At 34.0% G+C, this 22,322-nt stretch overlaps 1 protein-coding gene across 4 annotated transcripts in view; it reads left to right on the top strand.

Annotated features, from left to right (window-relative positions):
- The window catches only part of LOC106745425 (myosin-IIIb-like), a 41,625-nt gene that overhangs the window by 16,966 nt on the left and 2,337 nt on the right, over window positions 1–22,322 (top strand). For 3 of the 4 annotated variants that reach the window (XM_014621013.1, XM_014621014.1, XM_014621016.1), the window contains exons 2-15: window positions 6,192–6,526; window positions 7,941–8,222; window positions 9,879–10,463; window positions 12,321–12,712; window positions 13,116–13,444; window positions 14,575–15,081; window positions 16,253–16,536; window positions 16,621–16,895; window positions 17,671–18,038; window positions 18,945–19,052; window positions 19,152–19,408; window positions 20,661–20,869; window positions 20,980–21,060; window positions 22,041–22,205. In XM_014621013.1, coding sequence (XP_014476499.1) covers window positions 6,194–6,526; window positions 7,941–8,222; window positions 9,879–10,463; window positions 12,321–12,712; window positions 13,116–13,444; window positions 14,575–15,081; window positions 16,253–16,536; window positions 16,621–16,895; window positions 17,671–18,038; window positions 18,945–19,052; window positions 19,152–19,408; window positions 20,661–20,869; window positions 20,980–21,060; window positions 22,041–22,205 — 4,175 coding nt within the window. In that variant the 5' untranslated portion in view covers window positions 6,192–6,193. The remainder of the gene's footprint in view (window positions 1–6,191; window positions 6,527–7,940; window positions 8,223–9,878; window positions 10,464–12,320; window positions 12,713–13,115; window positions 13,445–14,574; window positions 15,082–16,252; window positions 16,537–16,620; window positions 16,896–17,670; window positions 18,039–18,944; window positions 19,053–19,151; window positions 19,409–20,660; window positions 20,870–20,979; window positions 21,061–22,040; window positions 22,206–22,322) is intronic. The other variant, XM_014621015.1, reaches the window with a different exon arrangement.

Genomic DNA, 22,322 nt, shown 5'->3' with positions numbered 1-22,322 from the left:
TTTTATTTACATTACATACGGACAAATATGTTCCAGCAACATTTTTTTACAAATTATTTTAACTATCTCTTCACGTATTTTTTAAACTATTCCTTGTGTTATTCTAACATTGTATTTTAAGTTGAAACAACATATATAAATGTAAAATAAAATATGTTTGTGTCAAATAATTAACATTTTCAATGTGTTAACAAATAACATACGATCAATATGTTATTTTAATGAAAAATTTAGAGTGAACTTTCTGGGACGTACAAAAAATGTTAAAATTGACGATTATTTACTTATAGGTACCCTAATAGAAAAATATTTGGTATTTGTAACTATAACACCATAACTATGAATCATAGTAAAAGAATTATAGTCAGGAGAATCATTTTTCAAAGTAAGTGTTACTATAGTGTTACTATAGTATCAGTGATAATAACCTTATATGTATATTGCTACTTCCATTTTTGTGGTTCAGGAAAATAACTAAAACTTCTATCTGTGTATTCTTTTCTAATTCTTCATCCGTTGTTTTCAAACACTGTAACTTAATTATCGAGTAGAAAAATCGAAGAAAGATTAATCTCTACACAAGTGTGTAGATTTTTAACACGGTTTAAATATCTTCTTTTATACAGTTTGAAACGCGCGTACAGCCAATGGTTCAATAAAAGAACTTATTTTTTTATTAATTCCTAGAAGGTAAATTCTTTCATTAGACCATCAGCTGTTCCGATACTTCAAATAAGAGTGATATGACACTACACGGTGTAAATATTAGCTCTTTGTTGTACTCTTATTTAATAGATAAGAATGTAATAAAGATATTAACATTTTTTTTCTAAATTTTCCGTCATAGTTATCACATCGAATGTCTGTATACTGTCATTTGTCATAATCGATTACAATATGAGCTCTTGAATAATAATCCGCAATTGTGACAATTTGATGTTCTTTTAATTAATTTTATCGGAAAAAACGTGTGAAAATTGTTATGTGCAAACGAATGTATAATATACTCGTACTAATTAGTTCATCAAGGATAAACGATCAGAACAGTTTTTTCGGAGTCGCGTTGAACACGACGATCGATGATGTCCGCTGGCATACGCGGTAATAGAAGACTGTTGCGCTTTTTCACTCGCGGGTCCCGTTTTCTGTGTTAAACTATAAAATGGAAAAATGTTCTTGTTCAAGAATAATTTCCACTCGTCGACAACGCTACCACAGCTCTCTGGCAATTGGCCCGCGTCTTCCACTGTGCGTTTTCTAAAAAAAGGAAAGACAAAAAGAAGAAAGAAAAAGTAAAAAAGACAAAAAAATTTTAATTTAAAAAATTAAAAGAATTAAAATCTTAAATTATTCTACACAATAAAAATTGTTGTGTTAAAAACAGACTACTAAAATTTTATATTACCTTAACACAAGGAATGTGTTAAAAAATATACAAATATAATATTTAATGTATATTGAGGTGATTGATATAAGGTGAATGTGTTAATTCAACATTATATTTATATACTTTTTAACACATTCTCCATGTTAAAATAACATAAAATTTCAATGGGCCATTATTCAAATATAACTTTTGATTGTGAACCTATGATAGCATATTATCCAGTATATACTTTAGCGTAGTATACGTTTTAAAAAATTAATAATGTATTTTAAAAAAGTTATTAATATACTTTAAAAAAATTTAAATCGCATTATCGTAAAATCGATACTCGATATTCGGAGACTTATTGATAAGGGAACCGGCTTCCATTATGTGTTTGATGACCGATAAAATTCTCGTGCAGATAACGCTTTGAATAAGTGGCTGACGTTACATTCGTCGACTTGAGGAGTAGGCTTCCGTATATGTAAAAAGATAATTCAGAGTTTCGCAAATTTTGTTGCACAAACTGCAAACGAGTGAAGTCAGATAAATATCAAGTAGGATCAATAATCTGACATAAGAATTCTACTATCGAAGCTCGATCTATTACATATAACTGCATTATACGAGTAATTCCAATAATTCGCTACCTCCGGTAGCAAGTTAAGATATGAGTCATATCTGAATCAGACGATAGATACTACCGATAATGCATCGAAACCGATAAAGATTTGACAGTTAAAGCATCAATCGAAATTTGTAGCCAGTTTCACACAAACGTGAACTCAAAGACGCGTCAAAATCTTGCTAAAAGAATCAGCGCTGCCGATTCGCCATGTGAAAAACTTTGAAATTGAACACGTTCAATTCCATTGAGTGTTGCCTCGATATATCTTTTTCTATAATAGATAGTGAGTTTTTAGGTCAGCCAGTTGCTTGATTCAGTCAAGTGTCATCCAAGGCAGCGGGACACGTTACTTGGACGTTATGGTTGAACTTTTAAGCCGATTTCACGTCGGGTTTCTTCGCTCTAATACTCTCAGCACGTGACCGAGCATGCGATCGGTTATTGGCGAGTAATAGATAGCCCAGTGTGTCGAAGGTATCGAAGCGTGTGATCGAATCTTCACGATGATGAAATGTCGCGGTCCCTACCTACGACAATAGCCACCTTGCAGGATCGCAAAGACAATGCTTTCACGGAAATCGCAATAAAATGTCTACGGTAAAGGGTATCGATTTATGAAATGGCTGGTGGGCTGGTCGCAATCGACCAGCAAGAATCGATCGCCATTGATCGGATTTATTATTCTATTATTATCCTGGTCACGGAATATCGAACGTTCTCTGCGAACAGCAGAGCTGTTTGTGAGCTCATCGAAGAATTTCTCGGAACGTCACGTTAGAATGGTTTAGTTCATGGGATAATAATTATTTATTATAACCGAGCTGCTCTTAACCGAAGTAACTGCCAAGTTTCACTACTTTCGCTTTGAATGTTAACGTCTCCGATATTGCATATTATTGTACAGCCGATACGCTGTTGAACATCTCTCGATATTTCATGAAGAACCGCCGTCTCTCTTTTTTCCTTCTCTTTCTCATCTCAAGACTGCTTAAATACTTTTAAAATGGAATTTTATTATTATCTCTTTACCTCAAAGGGGTAACCGCTGCCTGATTAGCTCACACTTACGCACGAGGAAAAATAATTTTACTAGCACAACCAATTTTTAATTATTATAAGGATAGCAAAACGATTTCTTATACAAGAAAGATAATTTTGCTGTTATAGCAAACGTTGTGACAGTGATAAAATTTAGTTGGAATAATCAAAATAACTTGCTATATAGCATAAGCAATTAATACCCTTAACACATCTTTTTGCTACCTAAATAAATCTGTTTACTATCCAGATAAATTTTTTTGCTATCCCTGAGTAATTAACAATTTGCTGTGCCAGCAAAATATTTTTATCTGTGCAGAAAAGAAATACTGTTATATCAATAAAATTAGTTAATAGCATCGTATAATTGCAATCAATTTTTCTTGTTTCAATAATAATATTATTGAAACTAGTATATCATACACTGTGTTTAGCAACTCGGGTATTAGTTTTAATAATATTACTTTCGAATCAAAATATTTACTTCAAAATTATAATACTGTCCACAAGGAGAAATATAATTTAAGAGAAGAGCAAATTTTATGTTGTCATAATAAATAAATGAATATACATGGTATTTTTAAATACTATACAATATTTTAGCAGGTGATTTTTGAGATAATTTTATAAAAAAAAAGTTCATATGAATTTATGTTCATTTTTTCACTCTAAAATGATCTCAAGAATCATTCCTAAAATATTGGACAATACTTAAAAATCCCTTGCAAAACATATATTTATTTGCTACAGTATATAAAATTTGCTATCCTTCTGTAAATTTTCGTGTCTTCTTTGTGCGTGAATTCTATTGATATAACAGCATTATTTTCCATGTGTATATTCACAATATTTTTAAATATTTTCTGTAAATATATATCCCTTATTTTATTTATTGTTAACTGTTATTCAGCTTTGAAAGAAATTTTCTCGTAGCGCATAATTAATCTATCTCCCAAGAAAACCTTCCTTTATCTCTCGAAAAACCATCATCACATTTTTGTTACCCCTAACCGATTCAGTTTGATAAACTAGGACTTTCTAAAAGATTAGTGATGCGAAAAATAGCCTATTAAACGTGGAGTCACTTCAGATGTGCGCTCAACAATCTCATGTTTCTTAACGCGATAAACGCATGTTTGTAGTTGCGCGCGCATTTTTTTTAGCTTCTAGTAATGATCTATTACCGTGAGCGTCAACTTTTGCGTGTAAACCGTTGTTACGGTACATGTATTTACTTACAATCTCTCTCGCGAAATTCCACTAACGATCGTTATAATTACATGCGCGGACTCCCGCGCACTTGCAGACGATTAATAGACGCATCTTTGACACAATTCCTACTATTTTGTTGCACGCCGTCGTAATTAATGCACGCATATACAGCGTGCATAAATTCTGCACAGCGGGAAAGTTGTTTAACAAGAATAACGGGGAATATATTGCTGTTGGAACGCCGCGTTCGCTCGTTACTCAAACAGACAATCATATCTGTCGAACGTGTTGCATGAGTCGTACCTGTCATCTTCAAAGTTATTATCTCAGCTCGGCTCAATCGTCTCAATTGTCCGTCGATAACTTTCGTAATTAACTTCCACCGATCAGAATTTCAACGGGGAATACAGTTCGACGTCGGACTTTTTATGTTTAATTAAGGTACATTCTTGTCGGTCACGCTACGAGTCTAATCGAGTCTAATTTGCATAGTGAAATTAAGCGCATCCAAAATTAGCGAGGTAAGAGTTGGAAGCACTCCGAGAGAAATCCTTTCGCCGATATGCTCGAACGAATATCGAGCAAACTCAGTTCCTGCAAGATAATCGAAAGAATATCCGAATAGTTGCGTCGTCGAAAGGCATCGGGACCGTCGTGATCGTCAAATAATTTTTGTCACTTGCATAAAAAAATAGAGAGGCAGAGAGAGAGAGAGAGAGAGAGAGAGAGAGAGAACAACAAATTTCATGGGAAGGAAGAACGTGATTCTTAGTGGCTTCGAGGTTGATTTTTTACGGCTTATAATCGCACGTCCAGTTATCAGCGGCAAAAAGCCACAACTGGCTTCGATTCTCGAATGGCTTCGCTCAGTGGAGTAGGACTTCCGTCGTTCGAGTTGACATTGTTTTTACTGCGAAAAAAATGAGAACCATCAATGTTATAGGATATTGTTAGATTAAGAAAAATATCACGAAAATATAATTGAATTAGCGCGATATTTATCTACACGAAAATGAAAAATTATTTTCAGAAAATTAACAAACGCAATTCGCGAACGAATGCTAAGTGATCGTGTGCGATTCAATAGTACAGCCGGTGGCAAGAAGTTTGCAATTTGAGTAAGATTCACACTTTTCTAGTTTGATGAGTTTCAAACGAGGTGAAAATCGTGCGATCGTTCTCACGACTATCGTAACCCCTTTACCGCGGACTATACAATTTGATGTTTTCCGACTGAATAGACACATTTTTTAACATACAAACTGACTTTCATATCAAAGAAAAAATCAACCGCTTAATTATTTGCACGGTCGATGATTTCGACGCATAGTCACGAAGAGTACAAATACGAATTAACCGTTTTTCTTACCAGGCGCGTTATTATCTCGCAAGCAGCGAGATGAGACAGCCTAACAGAAAGAGAGAGAGAGAAAAAGAGAAAAAGAGAGGAAGAGAAAGAGAGAGAGAGAGAGAGAGAGAGAGAGAGAATCTATATTATAAGAATATTTATATATATATATTATAGTATACATATTTAGTTTTTTATATATTTAGTGTATAAAACTTTATTACTGTATATATTTAGTATATGTATATATTATACATCATTATATATAAAAAAAAAGTACCAAATCTGATTTAAATATGATAAATTGACATATTCATGTTTTTAGGCAATATAATGTTAAGCTCCATCGGACACAACATGAATTTCATCTATTATATACAATTATATTCAATAGTTGGGGCTGAAATAGCAGTTTTTTAATTGCAATAGCGTTCAGTTGTGTTATTAGCTTTATTTATATTAATAGATATTTAGAGATGCGATTATACTTACAAGAGCCATAATATCATCTCTTTCCCTTTATTATATTATAGCATAGTTTATTTTATATAAATTAGAGAATTTTTATATAGTCCGAAACTATTTACTATGTACAGAAATGACCGGAGACGGGACCAACATGGCGTACCACGGACTAAGTCAACACGTTAATTTCGACGTGATACCCGATCCAGGCGGGCGTTTTCAATTGGAAGAACTGATCGGTGAGGGTACATACGGTGAGGTATACGCCGCTTACGACAAAGAAACCAATAGCAAGGTGGCCATCAAAATACTAGAAAATGTTGCCGACAACATCGAGGAGATCGAGGAGGAGTACTTAGTGCTGAGAGATTTGAGCCAGCACCCAAATATCCCTCTCTTTCATGGTTTATTTCTGAAACGAGCGAAGCCCGGTCAGGAGGAGGATCAATTATGGTTCGTGATGGAGGTATCGTCGTCGAAATATTATCTCGCAATAAAACAGATTCGACTAGACGGGTGAAATAAAAATTTGCATATTAATTTCCGATAAGAGAGAAATTAAAACTAGTTACTTCCTTATAGATATATATGTAAGATCAATCTCAGTTCGCATATAACTGGGTGGAGGTCAGATGAAAAAAACTTAGTGATGAGAAATGTCTTTGTTACTACGATTGTTAAAACATTCGTCCGAACATTTGGCTAAAACTTAATTGAAGTAATTGAGAACAATTGACTGAACAAAAATCATTTGTAGGAATATTTCGGTTTTTACAAATAAAGTTTCGTTCGATTCTCTGTGGAATTATTTTGTAACTTTTAACTAAAGTTCTAGATATAGATAAAGAAGCATTAATGTTATAGAAATATTAGTTTGACTGCCTATCTAAATCACAAGATCCATATATAATTTTTTAACGATTAAGAACATATACAGGATATTATATGACGTTCTGTACAAATTTAAAAAACATAAAAATGTTTATCATATAAATCAACTAAATATATCATGAGCGCAAACAAAGTGGATAACTATGCGCATCCATAGTTACAAATTATGCCATTATAATATGACGTTCCATGGTCTTACTTCCCCTTTCTTTCCTGCTATTACAAACTTTCCCATAAGCTAATAGACTGCATAATAAAATAATAACTAATAAGTCCCCTTTCTTGTGGTGTAATGTAATTATTGAATGGCTTCTAAGTTATAACATTTTTGTTATCTAATCTTTATATGTCGTGATTAAATAAAATAATTCTATTGTGTACAGTGTGTGTGTGTGTGTGTGTGCGTGTGTGTATGTGTGTGTGTATGTGTTAGGTTATAATGAGAATTTATAAAAAATTTGAGAAGAGTATTCTCACTTTGCTCGTTCATGATTTAAATGTAATCGACGAATAAATCAACGCAATTCACCATTGACAAATTGACAATCGCATTGGACAATTAGCTAAGCTTCAATACGATTGGTCAATTGTATTGTCAATTGAATTAATCATTGATTAGATTAAAATGATGATAAAAGCGGGCATTAAACTAATTACTCAGATTAATCTCTTGCGAATTAATTTTTCTTCCTTACTTATTTTCTTTCTCTCACTTTCTTACTCATTTATTCCAAACATTGCCATACGTAGCGACTTTTGAAGCCTTATATCGAATCCATTAAAATTTCTGTATTTATATCTAGGATCCTACTTTTAATAATGATGTTGTTAAAAGTCACAAAACAGGCCCACAATCAATAGAAAATTCAGTTACACAACCGAGTTTTTTTCTCGTGTAGCAGTGGTATAGTTCCCGTAGATTAATTTCTCAGTCTTCCAGAGAGGCGGCGGAGTCGACGTGTGTAAAAAGTTTATTGCTCCGGTTCCAGTTGTGCACCGGAGGCTCCGTGACCGATCTCGTGCAGGGTCTCAAAAAACGCAGCAGTCGCTTAACGGACGACCAGATAGCTTATATCTTGAAAGAAACCGTCGAGGCCCTCATCTTTCTACACAGTAATCATTGTATGCACCGCGATGTCAAGGGTCACAATATCCTGCTCACTGAAGAAGCGCGCGTCAAATTGGTCGATTTCGGCGTATCGTCGCACCTGGCTGCGACGCTCGCTAGAAAAAACACATCTGTCGGAACGCCGTATTGGATGGCACCGGAGGTAAATTTAGCTCGATTACATATACATGTATGATAAATAATTAAAGCGCAGCGGCTCGAGTATTTTTCCATTATCTTTGATCAATCGAACGTTTCGAAAATTTCTACTTAGTTAGCCATCCCTTTCCCTTTTCGCGCTACCTAATGCAAAAGGAATAATAAACATTTATAATTATGCACTTTTCATCTATTTTTGAAAATAAGACGCAAAATTTTTTCACTCTCTTTGTTACAAAAAACAATAATTTTAGTGGAGGCTAAGTGAACTGGTCAGCTTCTCATTTATAAATAACAAGCTATTCAAAAAGACAAATATACAGGAATTATCTATTAATTCCGCGGTCTTACATTTAAGTAGTATTGATTTTTCAGCTGCAACTCTTAAGGGATTTCTCTCGTAATAGAAATAATTATTGAATCACAGTTAATATACCAAAGGTACTCAACAATCGGAATCATTGTATATAAGAACACAAAAATCACGTAAATCTCCCATACATAATTTAAAGATTAAAAATTTTTTTTATTTTAAAGAATTTTTGACAAGTATATTTTTTTGCTTTAAGAGAGAAGTCTTAAGAATTGCAACGTAAAAATCGAAACTATCTAGATATAAGAACACATATACTATAGATTTGTCGTACATAATTGATTTAACAAATTCTGTCATTTTAAAGAAATTTTATCGTACGTTTATATAGAAAATTTTGCATTTCATTTTTGAAAAACACATAAATAGCGCATGATTGTGCCTTTACTATTCATTTTACATTTAGATGAAGGGCTAGCTAAGTAGATAAGTGGCTAGTTAGATAAACGTGTCTTAAAATTACGAACTACATTGAGATATTAAGGGCTTGCAAATTTCGTTTGATTTCAAATAATATTTAATTCATTGACCCATTAATAGTCAATGTCTCATTTATGGGACAATATTTTTAATAAATAAAAACTCAATATGTGCAATTTTATTTTATAATTAGAAAAACAAACGGGGCTCTCCGAGATATCTAATTAAAAAAATAAATTAATAAAGGCTGATTGTGCAAAAAGTTGTGTGAGAAAAAAAAGTAACAAGGAATCTGAAACGTGAAATTGATTCTTAACAATAATTGCAATCAAGCACAAATATTCGGGTCTTATTCAATGAGTACCGGAAATAAAATCGAAATGTTTGTATTAGGTTACAATTATTGTTAAAAATCAGTTTGATGTTTTAGATTCTTTATTATTTTTTTTCATGGCCAAATAATTTTTTCGTTCGATTCTCATAAGTCTTTATTTTGTGTTTTTGTGTTATTGTGTGTTTATATATTATTCTTTTATTTTTATGTGTTTTTAATGATTAATTCCCAGTTGTATCTATATCTTGAATAGAAATAGTTGTAACCGGAAATTCTAATAAAACAATCTGATGACCTTTTAATTAAAAATGTTTGCGAAATTATGGCTTTTGATGAAACAGTTACACGCTATGCTCTCAAACACTATCTGTTGATCAGACAACACTTTATTATTTGCATCTGTAAAATGATTCATTTTTTGAGTCTCATGAGATCATCAGCTCCCCGACAAGTGCTTTTGCAAGTTCTTAGTATCAAATTTTTTGCTTATCATAATGGCGAGAGCACATCTCTCATTTGTACCACAAAACCAGGTGATAGCCTGCGAGCAGCAACTGGACTCGTCGTATGACTCACGCTGCGACGTCTGGTCGGTCGGTATCACCGCGATCGAGTTAGCTGAAGGCGATCCACCTTTGTCGGAATTGCACCCTATGCGTGCGCTCTTTCAAATCCCGCGGAACCCACCACCCTCGTTGAAGACCCCAGACATATATTCGTCGGAACTGACGGACTTTATAGCCGAGTGCTTAGTGAAAGATCTCGAGCATCGGCCGTTCGCCAGCGAACTGAGGGAGCACCCTTTGCTAATGAACGTGGAGCCGAAAGTAGAAAGGATTAGGGGACAGCTGAGAGAAGAGATTCGCAGGCAGAGATCGGAGGGTCGTGTCCACCGGCAGCCGGAGGTGACCACTAAGCACGGCAAATTGAAGACAGACCGCAAGACCAGACCCGAGAAAATGTATATGGACGATCTGGCGGCGCTCGACATGCTATCGGAAGAAGCGATTGTCGAGCAATTGCAGCACCGATACGAGCAAGCGCAGATCTACACGTACATCGGCGACATACTGGTCGCCGTTAATCCCTTCACCAATCTCGGCTTATACACCGGCATCGTGAGTATATATCTTCACGATAGAAAAAGAGACGAGTCTATCCAACTCGAATTGAGTTGAAGGAACTCAAGCAACAGAGTTGTCCTCGAATCAATATTTTAATACTACTATTATGTTCTTAAGGTAGCTGGTCCGTAAATCTATTTTTTTATGAATCTTTTCAAATTTCAACAGCATGTTAATCGAGATACAATATCCGTTGATTTATAGGATTTCTTGAAGTATAAGTGTCTTAAAATGTACAACAATTTTTGTTATAACAATAATCGTTTCTTACAAAACAGCCTTTAGAATATAATCATACTATTCATGATTTTCTTTATATTTATATGCCTTTGATTTTAGACTGTAACAACAGGTTACATAATGTAATATTGTAATGAAATCGCCTTTATATATGGTTTTATGAATACCAAAGGCACATTTGTGACAACCATTTGATATGGTCAATATTCAAAAGAATATGGTCGTTGCTTCAAAAGATTTTTTAAGATTAACGTGCAACATGATAATATTATACTTGTGTGTTTTAAGTCATAGTACACGAGAATATATTCTTGAAAGTTTGAATACAAAGCTAGTTTATGCTTATAAATTGCTAGATATCTGCACTGAGAAAAATTTCTATCGGTAAACCGATTAAATGTATTTGATTATTATTTTTATTCCGATCAAGTGATGGACACTTTTATCCGATAAAGTATTCGATGAAATTACTGATGTAGTTACCGATGAAATCTAATCGGAAAATTAGTCGTATTTTTTATATCCGTTATAATTTTTATCGGATAAAGACATGACTTAATCGGACATCACACTTGATCGGACATGTTTGTTTTTTAATTGGATTTTTTAATTGGATTATCCGATCAGATATAATCGGACATTTTTCTCAGTGTGTATGTTACGAAAATATTCCAATATCATGACGTTCTATTTTTATTTCTTATATCACATTTGATGGAAACACGAAAACAATAATACTGCTCAATTTAGCTTTGATCTTAGCTTTCACTTGAGTTATCTAGTTCTGATTGAAAATGTAAGAATTCGCAAAGTTTTAATAATGACTGTCGGGAAATACAAATCTACTTCCGAAATTTGTCCATATGTCACAATGACTTTCATTCAAAACACGTGTCTTCTTTTAGTAACAATAATATTTTTCTTTGTATAATATTATCTTATATATTTGGACTAACCGCGGAGAATGATTATGAAATTTTTTCCAATAATAATAACATTTCTTACGACTAAGAATGAGAAATTCTTTGAAACGATGAACGTTTGTCTGTACGTTCAAACTCGAGAAATTTTCATTCATATTGGATAAAATAAAAATAAGAATAAAAATAATTTTCCTGTTGTAGCAAAACCATCATTTGTATTGTATAATCATTGCGACAGCGATTACCTGGCATAAACAAATTTATGAATTATTTGTAAGTAGAGAAGAGTTTTGTTAACAAGATAGAAAAATTCTTCTGAGTGAACTTGTCCTTAGGAATTGTATATTTGCTGTTAGAAGAAAATAGCGTTTTCCTACATTTGCTAATTTTTTCTTACAGCAAAATATTTTTTAGATTCAGCATAATAATCCAGTAAATGACAATTAGTACTTTTAACAAATCGTTTTGCTGTCTACATAATAATTGGGAAATTTTGTTGCTACAGCGTAAAATTTGCTGTGCTAGCGAATTATCGTTCTCTATAAATTTGGGCGAAAAAATTTCTATAACCCTATGATGTGGTTTTTCTAAATCCGACTTTGTCAATATGTAAACAACGTTCATCTTCGGTATTCAGCGGCTGAAAATCCAGATGTTGATTTTCATTAGAAACGATTTGTCATTTCAGGAGCAGAAACGATACAAAGGCCAGGCAAGATCGGATAATCCTCCGCACATATTCGCGGTCGCCGACGCAGCTTACCAAGCGCTGCTCCACCAACGTCAGAACCAGGCGATCGTTATCAGTGGCGAGTCCGGAGCCGGCAAGACGGAGAGCGCAAATTTGCTGCTGAAGCAGCTTGTGTATCTCAGCAAGGCGCCAAATCGTAATCTGGAGGAAAGGATACTTCAGATTAACCCTATAATGGAGGCATTCGGTAACGCCACGACTGGCATCAACGCCAACTCCTCCAGATTCGGCAAGTATTTGGACCTCACGATGACGAAGGCGGGGAAAGTGACTGGCGCCCGGATTTCGGTGTACCTATTGGAGCAGTCGCGAGTGGTCGCTCAAGCCGAGTACGTTTCATTGTTTTTCGAATAAAGTTAACCGTCTTCGCCTACATTAATGGGTGTAATGTAGTATTATAACTGTGCAAAAGAATTTTTAATTCTGTGCAGCCAATAACGAGTGTAGTACTAACAAATTTGCAATAAAACAGGACGACTCTAGGACCCCCCCTAATTTTATTATATTGCATTATAAAATCAGTAAAAAGACTTTTATTTGGCCTTTTCCTTATCGTCTGACTGAATATCAGTAGAACCGTTTCATGTATTTTATAATAAAATTTTCGTTATTATTGATAAGAGAAATACAGCTAAAATTCTCAAAAAAACTTTTGAAAATCTCTGATAATATATTTAATATTATATATAATTCTAGATGAATTCATCAATAAGAATTCTACAATTTTCGCAGAGGCGAGCGGAACTTCCACATTTTCTATTACATGTACGATGGCTTGGAGGCAGACAATCGTCTTTCGGAATTTTACCTCGATCCCACGCTTCGGAGGTATCATCGATACCTCACACACCATAGTCACACATCGCAGACTCACATCGACAAGTTTCAACAGCTTAAGGTGGGCTTCAAAGTGCTCGGGTTTCAGGACAGCGAAGTAGACACGGTGTATCGAGTTTTGGCCGCTATACTGCATCTGGGTGACATCGAATTCGCCGAAGTGGCAACCGAGGACAACACCGACAATAAAAGCCGAGTTATCGACACCGCTCCGTTGCGTATAGGTGAACAATTTATTTTTCTATGAATGACTTATCGTGTTGATACCTATCGCTATCAGTTCGTCAACTCTGGCATATTAGTTCTCGGTATATCATTGTTTTTTATTGAATGTAAATTATTGAATTCTAAATTTCAAACTTTTATTAAATTTTATTAAGGATCGTAAAGTTCAATGCTGCATTTTTAACGACGCATCATGACAGTTATTCATAAACTAAATATTTATCAAGCAAAATTACGTTTCATTATATATATATATGTATTAGACATTTTATTATACATTACATTTCTTATTTTTTATATTATTTTATTATTTAAATAATAAATGTTAATTTAAAACAAAGTTCAGGAAAAAATGTATACACAATATTACAGATACGAAAATATTATTTTTTATTTTTCTTATTAAAATTATATTCATCAGTTGATCTAAAGATATATAAATAATAGATAGAAGTATTTAAATATATATGCATATGTATGTATATTTCGAGTAATGCTATAAATTGTAAACTTTGTACTATTATATTTTTAAAACAAAATTGTCTATAATTCTGAAATGTTGTATATTTGGTATATATGAGTATTCAATATTACATTAATTTCTTTTCAAAATTTTATTTTTAGTTTAGAAGATATTAAAAATTGAAATTAAAAATAGCACACTAATCTCGAGAAACATGAATACAAAATTTCAACTTCAGTTGACTATTTCAACCCTCAAATAGTCAATTTTTTCTAATTACACAAGCATTTAAATAATATTTTATTGCATACATAATATAAATTTCATTGAATCCTTATTAAACTCAATTCATCTTATAATCTTCTTAAATTAAAATTTTTTATTAATCCTATTAGAAGAAAAACTGAATTTTCTTGTTCTTCTTTTTGAAGATGTATAAGAGAGAATAAAAGTTATCAAATATCAATCCTTATAAACAGTCAGAATAGTTCAGTAAAGCAACTTAAGACCTGGAATTGAATTTAAATGATCTTCATGTGATTATCAAATATTAATAACTCTCAGCTAGTAAAATTCTGTTTTCCATAAATAAACAAATCCGTACGGAGACATCACGTCATTAATCACACGTGATATGTGATCGAAAAAGCCGCTTTCCACTTTCAGTTTCGAAGCTACTCGGCGTCGAACAGAACGATCTGTTGGAGGCTTTAACGTCGAACTCGGTCATGACCAGAGGCGAAACAATTACACGGAATAATACAGTGGCCGAGGCTCGTACGGCGCGCGACGCCATGGCAAAAGGTCTTTACGGTCGGCTATTCGATTGGATGGTCAACCAGATCAATTGTTTGCTATGCTTCAACCGCTCGCCGAATTACGAGCCGCTGGCGATCGGGTTACTCGACATTTTCGGCTTTGAGAACTTCCCCCGGAACTCGTTCGAGCAGCTCTGTATCAACATAGCGAACGAGCAGATACAGTACTACTTCAACCAGCACATCTTCACATGGGAGCAACAGGAGTACATGGCTGAAGGAATACCCGTCGACCTGGTCGAGTTCTCTGATAACCGGCCGGTGCTTGATATGTTGCTTAGCAAGCCCATGGGGCTCTTGGCGCTTCTCGACGAGGAGAGCAGATTCCCTAGGGCGACTAATCGATCTCTGATCGGTGAGCATTCCATACGTGTTATCCTGCGGACATGTACTTTCCGATTCCGTCGCTTCGCGCCTCCCGTTCGGACGGAAATTATTTCGCGAATCATATCCTGTTGTGGAAATCTCCGTTCGAGAGATACGGAAAAGTCTATGTCAGACTTAACGTTGGAAACTGAGGATTGTGGAAGATTGAAAGTTGAGATTTAACCGATCAAAGAGAATTTCAAGATCGAAGTCAGCCGATTCGTTGAATTCTAACATCTTATTTGTAATTTTTAATCCTCGATCTTGAGAGAACATTAAACAAAATATTATAGTTCTTTATGTATGTTAATTTGTTTTAATTTTACTATATTTTCTAATATTATGACAGAAATATACTATCAGAAGGGTTTATCTGTTCCTAAAGAAAATAGTAAATTCTTTAATAGTAGATAGTATTTAATAGCAGGGTTGTGTATGAAATAATGCTTTACTTGTAACTTCGTTACGAATCACTGTTATCAGTAACGATTTATTAACAACGTTATATCTTTTTCATTGGAGTAATGGTAAAACAATTACATTTTTTGGGTAACGATAATGAATATATGATAATAAATATAATTGTTACTTTAATCGTTATTTTAAACACGTAGAATACACGTGGAACAAATGGAATAGGAAGCAATGGATCCTAAAAAAAAAAGTTCTTCAAACTATGATGAAAACTCATTACTTTTTGAGTAATAACAATGGTAACTAGTTATTTCTCAACAGTAACTTTCCTACTTAATAAGTACTCTGCTTAATCTTTAAGCGCACGAATTTTTCTAGAAATTTCTGTTTTTTAAACAATTATTTATGATCTTAGGAATCCCGGAAAAATATTAAAAATTTTTTTTTTTTACTTACATGCATAGCTGCGTACTAAAAGATTAATAGTATATATTTTAATTCTTAAAATATAAATGGTGCATATTTAAAAAAAAGGATAATGAATTAAGACAGCATATGTGTGTCAATACATTCCTCGGTTTTTACGATAAATTTTTTACTATAAAAAAATAAAAGTAAAAAATAAAATTTTTTATTATAAAATTCTTTCTCTGTGCGGTCGAATAGGGGCATAACCTCCAGAATTGCTACTATTGAGAATAGTCGACGCTACCAGCGTATTTTCAACCACTTGATTTTTCCTACAGAGAAATTTCATAACAACATTAAATCCAAGTTCTACGTGCGACCAAAATCGGACGCGGTGTGCTTCGCGATCCATCACTTCGCTGGTCGCGTAGTCTATCAGGCTGAGGGTTTTCTCGAGAAGAACAGAAACTTCCTGCCGCCCGAGGTCATTCAACTGGTTCGACAATCACAGTACGACATGGTCCGGTTCTTGTTCCAATGCCCGATCACGAAGACCGGTAACCTGTATTCAGCGTTGCAGGAAAATGACTCAAGGAAATCGCATTCGAACCAAAACACGAAGGTGTGTCGGATTATACTTCTCTATCTGTGTGTGTCTCTGCAATTTTGCACACGAAATATTAATGATACGTTAATGGATACGCAGGAACGTTACTCTAGTCGCGGATTGGCGTCGCAATCTAGAGCTCAGCAAACGGTAGCAACGTACTTCCGATACTCGCTGATGGATCTATTGCAGAAGATGGTATCCGGATCGCCTCAGTTTGTCCGATGTATCAAACCAAACGATTCAAGAAGCCCGCGTTTCTTCGCCAAGGAAAAGGTCGTTAAGCAGCTGAGGTACACCGGTGTCCTCGAGACGATACGCATCAGACAGAATGGATTTTCTCACAGAATACCGTTCAACGAGTTCCTTAAAAGGTATATCTGAGTTAATGATTGTAATCGCAGCGGCGATGCAAAATGTTGGGTCGATAAAAAGTTCAGTTCGATCTTCGAGTTAAAGGATTCCGCACGTTTCTTATGAAAAAAATAACCCCGGTCAAATTGCTTCGTTTTGAAATATGTTGTAGTTTTCCGTGATTCTGAGCAAATGTCTTTTTTTACACGTTTACATAAAATCAATAAACAAAGAGAGCTTTGAAGTCATAGAACTTGAGTGTCTCTCATATTATTTTAAAATAGCTTGATGCTTTCTTTTATGCGTAATAAGTATACATATGCGTATATTCTTGAATGTTGAAATATAACCAATATCTTCTATATCAAGTTCTATGAATGCAAAGCTCTAAATCTCTTTATCTGTTGTGAATGATTTTATGTGAACGTGGCAAAGGAGACATTTGTTCAGAATCATAAAAATTTCAACGTATCTCAAAACGAAGAAATTTGGCTGGGGTTATTTTTTCACGTGAAATGTGTCAGCTTCTTTGATTTTAGCGTGTTTGATTGGAAGAAATTAACTCGTCTCAACTAAGCAAGCACTGTAATTATTTATAATTCTGGTAATGGCAATGTTGCGGCATTATTCACACGTCTCTGTCGAAAAAAATGATCGGGTTATCGTTGAAAAAAGAATTAAAAATCGAACCAAATTTTTGTGATTAATCCAACAGTTTTGCCTTTTTTGAACTTTCACCGATTACACGAATACAACTATAATTACTGCTCTCTATAATTACAATTGTAATTATAGATACTGTTTCCTCGCTTTCGGCTACGACGAACGCGTGATCGCCAATCGTGAAAACTGTCGGTTGCTTCTGATACGCCTCAAGATGGATGGTTGGGCGTTAGGCAAAACAAAAGTCTTTCTCAAGTACTATCATGTCGAATTTCTCTCGAAACTTTACGAGGAACAGTTGAGAAAAATCATTATAGTGCAGGCTTGCGTCCGCCGGTGGCTCGCAAAGATGAGATTTAAGAAGCAAAAGTGGCAATTCGCCGTGTCGGTAGTCACGCTGCAGCGTCACATTAGAGGATGGTTATCGCGAAAGCATACCGAAGAAATGTTGGCTCAAAGACGCGCAAAAGAGAAAAATTCAGCCCTTGACTTTATGCGAGGTATGTGAGCTCGATTTTGAAACTTAATAATATAAATCTCTTCTAGTTTCTAACATGAAATATAATTTGATATCTATTTAAAGAAATGTAAGATCAAAACAAGAACTTGAATACCTCGAAGCTTCTCTCATGGAAAAATATAATTTAGGGGGATTGTAAATTTTATGCTGAAGTAGCTGAAGCAATAATAATAATAAATAAAAATAAATTAATACACAGGATGCTTTTTAAGAGCCGTCCAATATTTTAGGAGTTGATTTTTGAGGAAGTTTTATGAAAAAAATACATATATGAACATCTCTTCATAAAATGATCTCAAAAACTAAATGCTAAAATATTGGGCAGTACTTAAAAAATACTTGTATTTATTTGCTACACAACAATATTTGCTATCTCTCTGAGTTATTTTATCTTATTTCTCAACTTATTAGTTATTTGGTTAATTTGTTAAAGGCTATTAAAATTATTTCTAACAAATTCTTATTTTAATTAGTAAATATCGTTTTAAATTATAAAGAATCAATATGTTTATTTTCGAAAGATCTCAGATTAATATTAGAATTTTTTATTTTTATTGAAGCCGTAAATATAACAGGGAATTATAATATAACATGTGCTAAAGATATACAAATAAAATTATATATTAATAGAGTACTTATATCAATTAATTAATTTTTATATTATTCAGTAAAAATAGAATTAATTTTATTCGGTAAAAACGAAACTGTCATAAGTGTCCCATGTGTAAAATATTAGATGCTAATAAATTAATATCAATATTACCTTCTTTCCTATCCTCTGCTAAATAATGTAATTTAATGTTACCAAAAATATCTTATATATTTTTTCTGACTCTGATACAACATTATACTGATAATTATTTTATTTCTTTAAATTTTTTCATAGATAAGGCGAAACGTAAGACTCAGGAAAGCACTGATATAAATAAATGCGAACGACAAGAACAAGAACGTAAGAATCTGGAAAAGAACGCCGCAACCATAATACAGAGTCGTACGTGTATTCAAAAGTCGCAAGCTGCTATTTGCAGTCTACAATTTTACATGTTACATATGTACAGTGAAATTACAGATTTTTATTTTCGCGGCACAGATTTTCGCGGTTACACCATCCGCAAACGTTTCGGCTACGACCTGGAAGAACGATTCAAGAGGATCTTGAATAACTATGACAACGTCTACGACGGCCACAAGGCGTTACTGCGAGAAGGATTGAAGCACGAAGATGCGGCTCTCATCGTGCAGAGATGGTATAAGAAGGAAGAGAGGGTGATCAGGAAGAAGCCGACCGCGAAAGACCCAATACATCCTAAACTACGACAAGCAGACCTGATTCAGTTCTCTCAGAATGTAAGTGAAAACCACTCTCCTGTCTAACAGAGCTAAGCGTTAGCTCTCTATTACGCGACGTAACTTAAAAGAAAGTTACATACACATGCATCCATAGACAAGAAGGTGGCTTCGCCCTCTATTTTGCACGATAATTTTAAAAGACATGTATGTCTAAATGACATTTTAGACTTTAGACTTTTAGCCTTTAGACTTTTTATTGCCTAAAAGACGTCTTTTCCACGATTTAAAATGTCTTAATGTTCTCTGAGAACTTTGTTAATAATCAATATTTTAAATTGAAATGTTAATAATTACATTTGTCAAAATGTTCTTTAATTGATTCTAAACTCAAAGTTATGAAATATATGTTATTTAGGATGTTATTTGTTTGTAAAATTATTTATAAAACTGTAGTGACACTGTAATGGGTATAAAATGGGTCGAGGAGAAACAAGATAGTATAATATGGCCTTCTTAAAATAGATAAAAAAATTAATATTCAGAGTTTTCGACGATATTGAACAGAAGAGGATTGATAGAAGAAGTAATATATTACAATTTTGGGATAAATAGAAAGGCAGTCATCTTGAATTGCATAAATTATTCTAACGAAACATATATATTCTGAGAAAGCTTAGAGAATATCGAAATATTTTCCGAATATTCTCAGAATCCATATAATTTACATATTCCGTTAGGAAGAGGTTACAAATAACAAGAATAATATTATATATTCAAAAAAGTTAAGAGCAGAAGATAGAAATAGTGAAAAAATGCCATTATACAAATGCATACATTCATGTTATATATAATTTAAATCATAAAAATTTCAATAAGGAAACAAGTTTGAAGAAGCGGAACTGAAAAAACCATAATTTAAACGGTTTACCGGTACTTTCATTGCCCGGAATCCGAAACCTTTATTAAATATTTTAATGGACCGGAACTGAATGAAGCGGAACCGAAACCGGACTGATATTTTCATTTGGTCCGAGTCTTTGATATATTCTGCAAGAATTTTAGGCATACGTTTTTCGCTTTTGACGTCATTAATGACTGTTGCAAGGGAATAGGAATTAAAAAAAAAGTTTATTCGGGTTTAACCCTGAAATAAGGCGGATGTCGTATAATCCTTTTACTTGACATTACATATAGAAACCATATCAGTGTTCGCGTCGACTGTCTCGCGCCGTTAATTCAATTAAGTTTATTTTAGTTAATTCGGTTTGTCGATAAAAAATGCTTATCTCGAGATTATTCTCATCGTCAGGTGCACATGAAGAACCAGGACGTGCATAAAAATCTGCGTCGCAACAAGTCCGGCGTCAGATTAAGCGATATCGAAGAGCCACCGCTCGACTACGTGCGTCCTGAAGGATTCAACATGGTGCAATCGATATTGCAATACCGCAGCGGGATACAGCCGGACGAGGAGAACACCGTCAAGTATTATCGGGACTTGAAAGAGGAAATGAGCAGGTAGATATGTATAAACCGAGCCGTCCGTCACTTTAGTTTAGAGCGTCGTGTATCTGAATTGGAAATTCAAATGCTCAATTTTCGAATGCTTCTGGCACTCACACCGCAAGTGGTTCGGAATTCGAAGACGACGAAGTTGGCTGGGACTTACCGTTGATACGGCTAGAAAATGACCTCCACCCATCGTCGAGGTACACCGTGAAATCTGACCGGTATCTGAACGCTAGTTTGCATGATGCTAGAATCGATATTCGTGTATTCGTCGCGATAAAGGCCAGCGGAGCCCTAAGACTGTGTTACGAGAAAACATGCGGAAATATTCTTCGCTGATTTTGATAGGCTTCAGATACGTTGTAGAAAAACCGAGACACATATTCTATTACGTGTATCTTTTCGCATATTTAGGGGTTAAAACAACCTCTGGAAGAAAGTCATTTTATCAAAATATAGTTTTATAATATTTGATGCTAATTTAGATTATTTATAGATTTATATATAGATTTATATATATATTAGATTATTTATAGATTTATATATATATATATATAGATTTATATATATATATATATATATATATATTTATTTATTTATTTATTTATAGATTATTATAATTTTAAATTTATTCTAAATTTTAATATTTTAGTATTTAAATTTCTTAAAATTTATGTTATTTTTTAACATAAATAATCTCTTAATAATTAACCATAATTAATTGCAATGATCTTTCTGAGAATATTAATGCAGAGTTATAAAATACAGATTATTAGGGCTGAGATATTCGCTCATAATCGACTTTATTAAATTATCTTTGTTGTTTCGACCTTTAAATGAAAGCACATGCGAAAAATACGTGTCTCTTATTTTCAGCTGCTGAACACATCCGAAAGATCAAAATCGATGAGAGACGTTTTTCGTCTATTTCCTTGTTAGATTACATAATACAGTTTCATATCGGCTTCACGAATGACATCTTCGAGTTTTAAGCAGGCGAAAAATATGATTTTATGCTAACGTTTGTCGAATTTACCAATTAATACTCTGTAATTTTTGTCTTGCGTACATCATGTATTCACGAAAATAGTCCTTTAGTCGCAGAACGCTGTGCTTCGTCGGTGCCATGTAAAAACTTTACTTTAAGCTGACGTAGACAACAAGATTATCCTTGTTGTAGGAATCGGAATGGTCAGATTCTGGAAGTGAATGCCGAGAGAAGGGATCGTGCGGCTCAAAGCGATTTTGCAGTGGCGCCAGAGAAACATCTGTCAGATATCTGGCACAGAGCGCTGAGACATCCGTCCGATATGCACGAAAAAAAGAGCTCCAAGAAAAATGTCAGGTAAGAAGCGCGCCACGTGTGGCAAACTCGCAAAATGTCGAACGTTATCGTTATTTCAACGAATCAATTATTCACCGGGCTTTGTCCGAGTTTCGTCTCGATGAATGTTCAGCGACT

This window comes from Dinoponera quadriceps, unplaced genomic scaffold, assembly GCF_001313825.1.
Source record: "Dinoponera quadriceps isolate SergipeBrazil2010 unplaced genomic scaffold, ASM131382v1 scaffold1651, whole genome shotgun sequence".
NCBI classification, from domain to species: Eukaryota; Metazoa; Arthropoda; class Insecta; order Hymenoptera; family Formicidae; genus Dinoponera; species Dinoponera quadriceps.
This window is presented reverse-complemented; position numbering and strand designations above follow the sequence as displayed.